The 13819-nt window shown below is 38.1% G+C and overlaps 1 protein-coding gene across 1 annotated transcript in view; it reads left to right on the top strand.

Moving 5' to 3' along the window:
* Positions 1-11391, top strand: part of RTF2 (replication termination factor 2) — a 33179-nt gene extending 21788 nt beyond the window's left edge. Inside the window, exons 6-9 of the mRNA XM_076352420.1 lie at positions 3338-3451; positions 6595-6649; positions 6728-6820; positions 9355-11391. Coding sequence (XP_076208535.1) covers positions 3338-3451; positions 6595-6649; positions 6728-6820; positions 9355-9539 — 447 coding nt within the window. The 3' untranslated portion in view covers positions 9540-11391. The remainder of the gene's footprint in view (positions 1-3337; positions 3452-6594; positions 6650-6727; positions 6821-9354) is intronic.
* Positions 11392-13819: the final 2428 nt, after the last annotated feature.

The following is a 13819-nucleotide window of genomic DNA, read 5'->3' as shown; positions in this document are numbered from 1 at the left end:
TATTTGAAAAAATAATTTCACTATTTCTTTTACTAGTTTAAGTTTAAAAGATTATATTTATACCTAAGCTAATATGTCTTTTACAGCTCGTAATACCTTTATTGTTCTAATGATTTTAAGTCTTCGGGTTGTTTCTTGTTTTGGTTTTTTGTAAAGTTGATTTGTGTGTGTGTATGTATATACACATGGGATATGCAGGGTACATAAATTTATGAGTATCAGACTTTTGAAGACTTTTTGATCATACCTGCGCACCCTTTAAATAATTCCTTAATGCAAGCATGTTATACCATTTAGATATATAAACAGTTTTGAACATGCTTTTATAATTGGACCCTGAAAGGGCTTTTAGACAAAAATGAAGCTGCTTGTCCAGCATCTCCTTCAGTTAACATCTCACTCTTCTTCAATTACAGATTGAATCTTGCATTCAGATCTGCAAGCTGCTGTTCTAATGCTTTTGTCTGTTTCAGAATAGTTTTCAAGTTCAATCTCGTTTGGGAATGTCTTCTATTCAAGGTGCTGCAAAAACATCAAGGAACTGCAGCAAGTACCTTTGTATGTATTTAAAGTCCCAATATAAACAAGGTACACCAAGGGAGACCCTGTAATAATCATAAAACAAAAATCTGCCCCAGAAGACCTTAATCTGAAGGAACAATCTTTCTGACTTTGCAAAACTGAAATTTCTTTCTGCTTTTTATCTCAGCATTTCAAAACGTTGGATAAAAATCTTTCCTTTTTTGCGTGAAGGGATAGTGAGCTTTTTAAAAAATCAGAATTAAAGCTTTGCATCCAACAGTACCGACAATTAAAAAATGTTTGATGCACATGTATGATGCAACACTAAATCGTACCTACTGGAGTTAGTGAAACCTGGGAAGGTGGAGTTGGTTCTATACCTGTAACTTTCTGTACTTAAAAGTATGTTTAGGAGGGTTTGGTCTCTGTAATGTAATCTGGCTGTTGTCATGGTAAAAAATTATCTGTTTCAGTGAATGGAAAGAGGACACTGTCTTTATTTCCCCGTTTCTTGTAAATACTTTTCATTTTAGAACAGTTCCACCTGTGTTTTCCAGATGGGAACCTGGATTTGTTTGCTTTTTCAAAATGCAACATTTATTGAAATTAGTCCTTTGACATAAACTTTTACTTGGAGGAAATTTCCACTTATTTTTGTATGCTTAACAGGATCAGTTTTAAAAAATCATTGCAGAAATTACTTTTTAAATCACTAGCCTGTAGGAGGTGCCAGTCTTTCATGCTGTATTTGGAAAACACCCCACTGGAAATGAATGTGTAGGACTTCTTTAGAATCAAGACAGCTGCCAGTCGCTCCTGCCTCAATATGAAGACTGATTGGCTGTCTTGATTTTCTGGACTTCTTACTCGCAAGTGTCTGAGATCATACCAAGCTGGTATTTCTAACACTAGCTCATTGAGTAGCAATGGAAAAATTTGGGCTACTCACCCATTTCAAGTGTGTGACTTATTATTCTGCCTGACTGACTTAATATGCATCTCTATAACCCTTGCTTCTCCTTCATAGACTCTCTGACCGCTGATGTTCAGATTCATTTTTTTAAACTGTGTTCGTCACTTGAGCAGACTGTAGTCAAAGTACTGACCATATGTCCTTTCATTTGTTTAATTCCTACTGCAAATACATGAGTAACCTTTCTAAACCTTTGTTTAGAAAACAGAAGAGTAATGATAAAGGTAGGATTATAAACTAATCTTGCAGATTAACAGAAAGCTTCTGGATTTAATAAAATAACAAAAAAAAAAAAAGCAATTGAGAACTTAGAAAAGAAAGCATCATAGTTGTCCTGGTTTCGGCTGGGATAGAGTTAATTTTCTTCCTAGTAGCTGGTACAGTGCTGTGTTTTGGATTTAGCATGAGAATAATGTGATAACACACCGATGTCTTAGTTGTTGCTAAGCAGTGCTTATATTAAGTCAAGGACTTTTCAGCTTCCCATGCCCTGCCAGCGAGAAGCTGGAAGGGGGCACAGCCAGGACAGCTGACCCAAACTGGCCAAAGGCATATTCTATACCATGTGACGTCATGCTCAGTATAGAAACTGGGGGCAGTTGGCCGCAGGGTGGCGATCGCTGCTTGGGGACGGGCGTTGGTCGGCGGGCAGTTGCATCACTTATTTTTCCTGGGTTTTGTTCCTCTCTCTCTCTTTTGTTGTTTTCCTTTTCATTACAATTTTTTTATTATTATTTTTATTTTATTTTATTTCAATTATTAAACTGTTCTTATCTCAACCCACGAATCTTTCTTACTTTTGCTCTTCCGATTCTCTCCCCCATCTCACCGGGGGGGGAGGGTGAGCTAGTGGCTGTGTGGTGCTTGGTTGCTGACTGGGGTTAAACCACGACAATAGTCAATGTGCTGGATTCACCAGATGATTGAAAATATGTGCAGTGAAACATCTGTGTCTTCAACCAGAAAACAAATGTGGAATTACATGAAGCACATTACAGGCATTATCCAGATTAATTTATAAATGTACTTTGAAACTTGGTAGTGTTTAATAAATCAGATGAAGGACAATGAGAAGGCAAGGCTGGATTAATGAATAATGCTGCTTTTATGACCCCTTTTTATCCCCATAGTCATTTTAATAATAATAATAATAATAAAACAAAAAACCCAAACAAAGCAGGTTTTCCTGTCTAGCTGTTGGGGAGAAAAATTCCCTGGTGCTGTCTGTTCTCTATATAGAGGAATAACACCTTTGGTGTTGTTCCTAGTCAGTGTAAAGAACGGCTCCTATCAGTTGTTGCTTCTTGTATTACTAAGTTGAAAGACAAATTCTAGAGCAGAGTGGCATAATGCTTAGATCTTAATCAAATGCATTCATAACTAAAAAAATCAGAAAGTACCTTAGTGTTTTGGGTTTTAGCCGTGGGGTTCAGAAAATTGAGTAGATTCTACTCAGGGCTACTTTGTTTAATCTAGTCACTGTATATTCTTTTATAATTTACTGTGCAGATTGATAGGCAAGCTGCTTTTAAATGTGGTTATCAAAAGTTCACAATTCACCAGTAAGATGAGTATTTATTCTCCATTTCGTGAAGAGGGATGCTGTCAATCGGTGTTATTTTGCTCAGTGGTAAAAACAACTGAGGTTTTCCCTTTGACATTTTAGGTGAGAGGTATTAGACTATATTAAAAGAGAAAGAACTATTGGAAAAGACACAGCGGCAAGGGGAGGGATTGGAGCGCTCCTTGGAGAGCTTAAACACAGTATTAATTCTAACAAAGGTTCAACAGCATAAAGATCTTGAAAAAAATGCTAGTTTTGTCCTTTTTTTTTCCTTGAAGTGTGGTGTTCCCTTTCAAGAGGAAGATGTGATTATCCTTAATGGTAATAAAGAAGATGTGGAAGTATTGAAGAAAAGAATGGAGGATAGAAGACTTAAAAGTAAATTAGAAAAGGTAATCTTTTTATACATTGTTTAAAACAAATTTGAAAGAGTTCTTGTCTGTAGCGCAATTTGCTCTTAGATCGCGTAGCTTTTTCTGCTAATCTTCATGCAGACTGGAGGATTTACTCAGTAAGCTGTGTTGTACTTCAGTGCCACTTTTAAAAGTAATGAGATTGCATGCATATTTTGCTAATAGCATATTGAAGTTGTATGTACTGAAACTGTCTTTTGACTAACAAGCAGTGCATAGTGCTCTGAAAATCAGAGTTTAATGCTATGGGTAAAATGGACAGTGTGCCAGCTACACTTTAGTTTTTTCTTGAAACAAAGGCCTTGTATTAGTTCATTCTAGTAATGAGCAAAATCTTCTCTGTATTTCATATGGTAGTTCCTGTTTTGTTGTGATGGTAGGCTCTTAGTTTTTTGATCTCCCAGTATCCTCTGCTGGCCACAGTCAGAAACACAATACTGGAATACGCAGATTCCTGGTGTGATTCTGTAAGACTACTGTCTGGAAATTTTGTCATGTTCTGTGGTTTTTATAGTCCTGAGTGATGACTGGCGATGCTAATTCCCACCATACTGTTGAGGTCTTTGCATTTCTTTTTTTTTTTTTTTTTTTTTTTTTTTTTAAATCTGACCAGGCAAAATGCCACGGAAATAAAGTCATTGCAGCTTTACTATATACTCTATTGTATACTACTACTCTGTGAAGTAGTAGTTGTTCTGTGGTACTGTACTGTCAAATGACAGTTCTGCACATGGAACTTTTTTCAGCATTGCTATTTTTTTCTGAACTAGCATTGCTGTTCTGGAGGATGACAAAGCAAGCAAAAACTTTAGTGTTGACTCAGTCCAGAGTGCAGACAGATTTAGTTGAATCTCAAGAGCATGAATCATCATTGTCTGACACTTTCAGCAACTGAGACTTTAGATGGAGATTGATTATCTCACCCCTCTTACTGCGCTTGATTTTGTCTGCCTGTAGGATTAGATGGCATACAAATGTTTTCCTAGATTGTTTTGAAACAAATATTAGTTTACTTACCAGCGATCATATGATTCCTTCTCATCGTAGGGTCTTTATTCATTTGCACCAATACACCATCATCGGGCCTGGGCAAGAAAAGAAAAGGATGGTTACCCATAGAAATCCTACTGTTCTGTTTCCTCTCTGTTCATAGCCTCTGCTCTTAGTGTCCTGTAGCTTCCTGCGTAAGAGCGATACTGTAAATCTTATGCTGTCTCTTCAGATTTTTTTTCTTCAGTACTTTGTAATTAAATGTTTGAAAGAATTTTAAAGATAATTTGATGATAGAACATCGCAGATCTCAGTAGATGAGTAATCAACCCCAAAAATAGGGTCGTTTGCACTTGGTTTTCATTAGGAAGGTGGCACTAACAAAGCACCTATAGCTTTGGTTCGAATAATTTGGAATAGTCTGAAAGCTGGTGCTATCCCCAACTTCTGCACAATGAAGAAGTACCTATGTGAGCTAAGCACTTCTGTCTCTTATGGAGTCAGCACAGTCACTCGTGGTGGTAGACAAAAGGGCATCATGCTTTGGTCCTTGGGCTCTGTATGCCTTAAGGTGAATATGCAAATATTTTTTGGTTTTTTAGTGGAGACATATTACAGGCAGGTACAGTATTTGCAGATCTCTCAGCAGGCCTCTTGCATTTCATCCTCAAGTTCTGATGGTTTTTTGCAATACTGCCTTGCCTTGCTGCACCAGCTGATCTTTTTGCAGCTAGAATCAGTCTTGTCTGCTGTCACTGGCACCATTCGCTCTAATCTGAGATCTGTGAGCTCCAGTCCCAGCATTAGAAGACAGTTTCTAGTTTGGGGTCTGTTGGCACTGCTGCTCAAACCTCTTCCTCAGTTCCTTCTCTCAGCTAGGGGAGCAGTCTAAGTGGACCTACTGTATTTGGAGCAGGAAGCACAAACTCCTTTTCTTTATACCCACGAGCCAAAACACAAGGAAGACGCAGCTAGCACTAGTATAAAAAATTATTCAAGCTCAACTATGTTATATGTGCCCATGATGAAATACATATAATATATATTCATTATGTATAATATATATGCATACATATCTTTACAAACATCTCATAATTCAGATGCCAGATACTGGGAGGTAACTTTTCTTTGTAAATGCACCCATAATAACAAAGGTTGGAAGCACCCTGAAAAGAGGTTTTTTGTGTACCCTGAAGGACACCAGCAGAGCCACATTTGCTTTTAGAACAGTAACCCTCTGCCACCACCTTCTGGCTAAGCTCTGCAGCAACATGTGGTATGGCATTTTTTTCCCCAAGCATTAATCATATATTTGACAGCATGGGTTCTCCTAATTTTTATAACACATTTAAATATATTTATTTTCTTTGAGTTTGTGTAGCTTTCTTGAAATACGTACACCATTCTGAATGTATACAGAGTCATCTTTTGTGATAACAACAACAGTGACTGTTTTAATACATCTTTCTTTTTCAGCTTGGCATTTATATAATCAAAGCCAGTAATGGGATTCTTGTTGCTGTTGTTTGGGTTTTTGTGTTTTTTAATCTGGACAAACATAAATTAACTTGGAAAATCTGGTCCACAGATGCTTTTAAAAAATTTAGATTAACTGTTTGCATCGTTTCTTCCCAAGCAATCCTGCAACAAAGGGCCCAGTTTTTGAAAGTTACCCAGGAGCGGTTTTTTTTATTAACTAAATAAAATTAAGTGGATATGAGATGCAGGGTTAGTCTGAAATTTTTATTGAAAAACATCTTTATTGATTACAGTTAACTGTGTCCTGTTTAATGTCGTGCAATTTACTGTCCTGCCATGTGGGTTCAGAGTATCAGATTACCTTAATGATGATAACACACACACCCCCTGCAAAGTATACAAATCAAAATACCGCATCCAGACAGTTTAGTTTTGGCCTGCGCGATTTTCTTTAAGGTGCCTTCAAGGTTGCCAAGGTTATTATTTTTCCATATAGAAATAATACCAAAAGTGTGGAGCAATATTGTGAAAGGAAGAGTTCCACTGTGTAAGACATAAAAATGTACTAAATGGAATCGTGAGTCTATCAAATACAAGTTGGGAATTGTATATCCTTTCAGTACATTACCAGATTTCTGCTTGTGTTGTTTCAGAAATCAAAGAAATGTAAGTCAGCAGAATCAGCTTCTCAGCAGGATACCGCTGAAGGTAATGTCACAGCTGCAATTATGTGTAGCCTTCCGAGTCATGAATCAGATTCATTATTTCATTTTTTTTCTTTCATAGATTCTCCAGGTCCATCCAAGACTAAGAATGGAAAGGATTGTATCAATTCCAGTCCTGGGGAAAAGAGGCAGATTATCTTCACCAAAAGTTCAGGTTGGTGTTTATTCTTTAAGCTAAATGTGAAAAATGTGAACAAATAGTTCTGCTTTGAAAAATACTGTAGGAGAGATCCTTCTCTGGCTATTTTGTACCATAGTTTTCAGAATCTACCCTCTCACTTCCTTTTTTTTATCTTTCTTGGTAATAAAAGGTCAACTCCTGTCTTCAAGGGAGCCATAATGTCATGGCTCACTTTTTCAAAGAACCCCTTCTTTCAAAAGTCTGTCCTTTAGAGGCTGCCTTTCCAAGCTGGAGTAGGAAGCTGCCTCATGAACATGCACAAAGCTCCTTGTTCAATAGAAACTGTAGTCAATTTAACTTTTTCTTAAAACAGAGCTTTGTTTTACAATCTGCAAAATCTACAAAACTGACTCTGCAGAAAGTGTGCAAAGGCTTCTGTTTATCCATTTTTCCTTATTCTGCCCAGTTTGCCTTTGTCCCATCTGCTATCCATCATCCTATACTTTGAGTAAATAGTCTATAGAGTAGGGACTGAATTCTTGTTGTACTTTCACAAAATACCTAAAACAACGGGGTCTCTGCTCACGCTTGTGACTGGCAAATGCTGTAGTGATGCAGATAACTAATAAAAATAATAAATACTTTTCACTATATTGGATTTTTTTTCACTGTGAAACAAGCTAGACTTGCTTGTTTATGTCATTCCAATCTTGCTCTGCTTTAAGTTGGTGGGAACCAACTTGAACGAATGAGATTAGAGATTCTTATTCACACAGTGATATAGTTGAGGGTTTGGTATATCTGTTTTGTTGGCTAGGAGGTAGCGTGAGGAGAATTAGTAGTTGTTTTCCTGAAGTACAAGCGGCCAAAAAATCTGTTACAGCAGTTTATTTCAATGAAGTGTATTAAAATGTCCCAAGCTGATGACTTGACTTTTAGTTTTCCGTTTTAGCTGCTAATTTGCTGTGTGTCACTGGGAGCAGTGGAATATAACTTCAGGATGTACTGATGTACCTACAGTAGTCATGCAGCTATGAGTGAACTTGGCAGTCCTTTAGTCCAAAAGATGGTGCCCTCTCTTTATGTAGTATATATTACGTTATTTAATGTCTCCAATTCATACTGATGTTTTCATACAGAACTATAAGAATGGGTACGTTTTTAAAGTCAGTCTGAGGTTCCTGTGTGAAGTATTCAATCGTGTACATTACAGCCACAGAAAAAGTCAATATAATTTGCTTGAAGAATCTGAGAATAGTTAAATGATGAACTGTAGATAAACTATGTGAGAAGCTGGGAGAATTTCCATCAGAAATGCCTTACCTGCCCCCTACTGTCTGTTTTTATAAAGGATAGACTTTAAGAAATATTTCATTCCAGATTATTATAATTGCTCTTGAATGTTTAGGAACCTAGTAATTCTAATGATGTTTGATGCATTTTTCTTTTCCAAGAGTGTAAAAGAAAAAATATGCCTTCTGAAATGTCAGGTCAGTGGTTTATGTTTCTGGCAGCAGTTATATTGACCAGCAAGAGATTAAGAGGAGAGAGGGAAAATAAAGGAGAATCCATGGACCGAGGAATGCCAGTAGCATAGGAATTAATTTGTGAACATGGCACCCTAAGGTTTCTGGACTTGCAGCATACATATTCATTCTTTCAAATCCAGCGTTCAGTAATTCTTTCCAGACAACTATTGGTGACATTAAAAGCAGCATTCTCCAAATATAAAAAGGGTCTGATCTATGATGATTTAGGATTGCACATATAATTCCTATGACTACATGCAGAAATCAGTTAAGTGCATTTTCAGACAGGCTCCCTACGAGCTATTTACATGCCGTTGTGCCTAAGTTAAACTGTGTGTGTAGAGTTTCTGGAGACTTCTGTGTATTCATTTCTTTGCACAAGAGACTTGGCACATGCTTTTTAAAATACTGTCCTTCAACTTTGGAGAAGATTAAATAGTTGTTAAGAAAGGGCGGGGGGGTTGTAGCAGTAGATATAAGACACTGAGAGAGATGGTATCGGAAACAGAGGGACAGGCATTTTCCTATCCCAAATATAAAATGATGCAGACCATTGTTATTGGTCATAAATGACTTTGCAAAGAATAAAGGGAGGAGATAGATTCCCTGGGGACAGTATGTCACAAGTTTAGCTTTTGTCATTTAATCTCTAAACAATGCTTCAGGGTGGTGGAATACTTTCCTGTTTCTTTCTTAAGACTAGAGTTCAGAGCCATTTTTCACTTAGAGGAATAAATGTTGTCAATACTGAATTACAGTGCAAGGAGTTTACGCAAGTAGGAAAGAATTCCTCTCTCTCCAAGATTTCTAAATGCATTTTGAGCATAAATTCTAAAAGCTAAGAACATGTTTGCTATTAGGAACATGTTTGCTGTTGAGTACAATTATGGGATATATTTGCGATAGCCCTGAAAAAACGTGTATACTTCATCTCTGTACACATTATTTCTTAAATGCTTTCTTACGTCTTTATTTAAATACTTTTGTCAGTTGTAAACTGTTAATGCATGCTTCATTCTATTCCTTTTTCTCTATCAGATAATGGAAATTCATCTGTACCAGGAAAAGTCAATAAGGCTGCTTCTACTACTACGAAGAGATCCATTGCAGACAGCGAGGAGAAATCTGAGGCATACAAATCTATTTTTACATCACACAGCTCAGCAAAACGTTCAAAGGAAGAGTGTTCCAACTGGATTACTCACACAGCGTACTATTTCTGAAACAATGATGAGCCTGATTGTAACATTCATTACTGCTTTCCTTCCCTGAGGCTTTTTCTGTACAACTCTGATACAGAACTTTTGTTGTAATCTGATGTTATCTGGAATTACTCAGTTTGCAAGTTGTTTATAAACTTGTGAATAACTAATGAACTTGTGTTAGTTGCAACTTGTGTTAAATAAGAAATAGATCACCAGAGTCCACGTTGTATCAGCAGACCTTATTCTAAAATGATGGATTATTTGCACAAAAATTTTTCTTTTCTTCTCCCAGTTGGATGCTGTCATTCTTAGTCACACTAGCTAGTGTCCTCAGTAGTAGGAGTGAGGGTAGAAGGATCTGCCAGCTGTCCTCTTCCATTGATATTTGCCGCAACTGTAATTATAGTTTTCAACGCATTAGTACAGAAATTCAAACTTTTTCAAACTTTCTGACAGTAAAAAGAGCAATAATGCTTTTCTTTTGTACTAGCTAACGGGGCCCTCAGTAGAACTAGTATATGTTTCTTAAAGGTTCTGCAGGTATTTTCAAGTAATTTACCTTTTGATGGAATATATGAAAGCATAGTCATGAAAATGTTTGTACAACATTCTTCTTGTACATATTGCTGTAGCCTGTTTTTAATAACAGAGTATCCACTTGTAAATCATTATCTATAAAGGTGAGCCTGTAATAGTAAGGCTGTTTTTTTCCCAAAAAGGTTTTGGGGGTTTTCTTTGTGGTGGGTGTGTGTTTTAAAGTTAGAAGTATCAGGTCTGAGCTTGCTTTCTTTTGTCAGAGGATCAGAATGCAGTGGAACAAAAGTATGAGTTTCCTTACTTTTGTGCTGAAACAGTAAGGTTCTGTGTACATCTCTGAGGAGCACTTTGCCATTTTGGATTCAGCAGCTTACATGAAAATACGAGCATTTGCACGGGTGAAAGAAAAATGGGTAGGGACAGAATAAGAGCAGGCAGATCTTAACTGGCTTTTTAGGGAGAAACAATTGGGCACCAGTGTCATGCGAGTCAAACCCATTGGTGGCTGATGGAGGGAACCCCCACAAGGCTGGAGTTAGCTTCTGAGAACGTTTCTTTCACTTTGCAGGCAACTGAAATGTGCTGCTTTCACAACATCTGGAGTACACATTGTTTTATTTTCTGACATAAAATTCTTAACAGCAAACAACTATTTGGCTGTTAATTGCTTGTTACAGAAAGATGCGAAGCATAATATGTCACTCAGTTTTGCTTTTATATTTATGCTTTTTATCCCTGTGACATTGATTTAAATAAAACTTGCTCTTGTCATATGACTATAACACTTCATGTTCAGTTGAACAGATACACAAGCGCTTATTTTGTCAGTGTTGGAACAGAATAACTTTTTATGGGCTTTCCTTTGGCCCTTTTATTCTTAGCTTTTTTCCGAGCGCGGGAATCCTTTTAAAATGTTAATGTTCCATAGCAATGATTTAGTGGCTGAATGTTTGAATCCAATAATACCTACATGAAATGACCAGAGGGAGGGATGGAAGCTTTTCACCTTCCTCTCTTCGTCTTTTAAAATTAAAATACGCTTTTATAATCTTGGCACAAACTAACCAGAATAGAAATGCAGAAAGTAGGAGGCTTTTAAAACCACTGCATGATGTTACATTGTTACCTTTGTGTGTGAAAATGATTAATTATCCTCATAATTTATTTTTAAAAGTGTCCCCATTTATAATTGGCAATAGTTAATTGGATATTCAAATGCTGTGTTTATGTTTGTGTAGGTGGTCTCCATGATTCAAGCATGTTGAATGAAACTGCTAGGATTTTATTAGTATTTTGATAGGTATAATTAAAGATTGGCTTGTTGTAAAATTTATATGGTGGTAAGCATTTTTGTTTTCCAAAGATGTGAATGCATATATGCATTCACATCAAACAGTCTGAGGTTTACTTGAGCTTCCAGGAAGCACTCAGCCACATTTTGTATGCATGTCTAGTAGTCAGCTTTGTTCTCCCTGTTCTGTATTCTTTTTCTCTTCGTTATTATCCTTTAATATTTGTTAGTTACAGATAACTAAATTACTGCACTAAAAGATATACTATAGTAGGCCCTTTATTTGCAGTCTGATTCTGTTTTGACAATACGTGTTAAAGTCCTATTAGTGTTTTATACGAGTGCATTTTTCCTCTATGGGGGGAATTAACTTAATGCTTTTGATTTAGCTATTACTTTGCTAAAGAATACGAGAAAACATAATACGCAGTTTTGCGTCCCTTTTCTTGATAATATGTTAGGCAAAGTCCAGCCTGTTGACTTGGTAACAGGCTTTCCTGCTCGTTGGGGCATAATAGTGACTTCTTTTTTTCAATCTGACCTGCTCATCCATTGAAAGAAGTTCATGACTACCGTGATTTGGTTAATGTACTGATTCTTCATATACACTTGGGTTTATTATCTGGAGTTGATAGTTTGTGCTATGCCACTTTGTTAGGATTTTGTTTGGTCGTTTACCATCCCGACTTTGTGGATGGAGTTCTTAAAATGTTTACGGTTTATAGAAGTGTTGTCAGTGACTGATGAGGTCTTTTCCTTCCCTTTACAAAAAACAGCTGTGAAGGAATGTGATATATTGTTGGCATGTGATGCAATTCATCGCCACAATTGACTTTTGTTACTGTAAAATAGAGGAGCAAAAAACTGACACTTCTGTTGTTGGCAGGCTGGGTTAGGCAGTTGAGGCTGGAACGTTGACTTGGCAAGTTTTAATAGATTCAAGTGAATAGTTTGCCGGAGGATGTTTGCTTTGTTGTGGTTTGCTTTTTGTGGGGGAGGGCAATTTAATTTTCTTTCAATGTTGGTGAATTTGAATGTTGGTGAAAGTTGAAGACTGCAGAAGTCTTAGAATCCGAGACCTATATTTTTTGAGATGCCACATAAGTCTCCCACAGCATTGCATCCATGTGTCTCTGTTCTGGGGAGTTCACAGAACAGTTAGTTCTGTTTCCATGATGTTCAAGCCTTGGCCTCTCTTCTGAAGAGCTTAAAAAGGACCCAATTAGTGTCAGTTGTATAATAGGGGGATTTTTTTTGTGATGTGGAACCTGCCCACTGGGAACTGGACTGGAATTCAACAACTTCCTTCACATAGCCCAATAATCAAATGTTGGTCGTGAAACCTGGCCCAGATACGCACTAGTGAAAAGGGACTGTAAAGCTCTTATGTCCCGATTTACAGTCCTGTGAACCGCCTGTCTTTCTGCACGCTTGCAGAGCGTTCAGTCCTTTCGATATTGGTACCTCTAAAACTGAAAACCTGAGGGTGTTCGCACGTTCAGACTCAGCGGAGATCAGCCTGGTATCGGTGCTCAATACTGCAGCTTAACCCCCTAGCCATGCCGAATCAGATGTGGTATTTCATGCTGTTTTGCAGGATAGCCAACAACTACCTGTTCCCCTTGTCCCCAGCGATTCATAACAGCATCTGGCCTGGTGAGGCTGCCTGTAGCCGCAGGCGCCGTGCAGCAGCTATGATGTCCTGCTGCAGCTGATACACCAACCTGTGCTCGCCTGTGCCACGTGCTCATCTGCGAAGAGAACCGGAGGTGCCGACACTGTGGCTTTCTGTCCGCGTGGAGGACAGTGAACCTTGCACGCCTTGGAGCTTGCACGCCTGACATCCTGGAGCTGACAAAGGTGGGTTTGGGGTGGGTTGCTCTTTCCCGGCTCCTGCACGCTGCAGTAAAAGGTGACTTTCCTCCTTTACTCCCTAACCTCTAGTACCTCCGTTCTTTGCGCATGTCCTGACCTCACCATATTGCCGGTACCATCGGCTCCTTCCCATGTCAGGCCGGAGGTACGTGCTGATCAGCCTGCTGGCAGGTAGCGGCCGAGCTCTGCAGCCTAGCCCTCTGTAAGGGCACTGCTGTTGGAGGTCTTGTCTCTCCAGCCACCTTTCTCCGCAAGACCTCTAAGAACGGCATGTCTTCAAGGCTTTTGTATCTCTGTGAATCTTAGCTGAAATTAAACATTGATTTATAATGTTGCTGATACAAGTGAAGGTGTAGCAGCCCTGAATCTCTAGAAATTTAGACTACAATCCTTCAGACAAAAAGCAGCACCCCCAACAGCCATCGGGAAGGCAGAGTTGAAGAGGAGGAACACGTGGTATCTGTTCTGGAAAGACTGGAATTTAGTGACATCCTGCTGATAAAACTCTGTAGTTAGTGAATAGTAAGCCTCAAGGGACAGAGTTCATTCTGTAAGGATATGTTAAAGTTTATTTCCCTTGACTATTTTTTTAGAA

Source organism: Aptenodytes patagonicus, chromosome 14, assembly GCF_965638725.1.
Source record: "Aptenodytes patagonicus chromosome 14, bAptPat1.pri.cur, whole genome shotgun sequence".
In the NCBI taxonomy this organism is placed as follows: Eukaryota; Metazoa; Chordata; class Aves; order Sphenisciformes; family Spheniscidae; genus Aptenodytes; species Aptenodytes patagonicus.
Note: the sequence above shows the minus strand (reverse complement) of the source record. Positions and strands in the feature narration are given on the sequence as shown.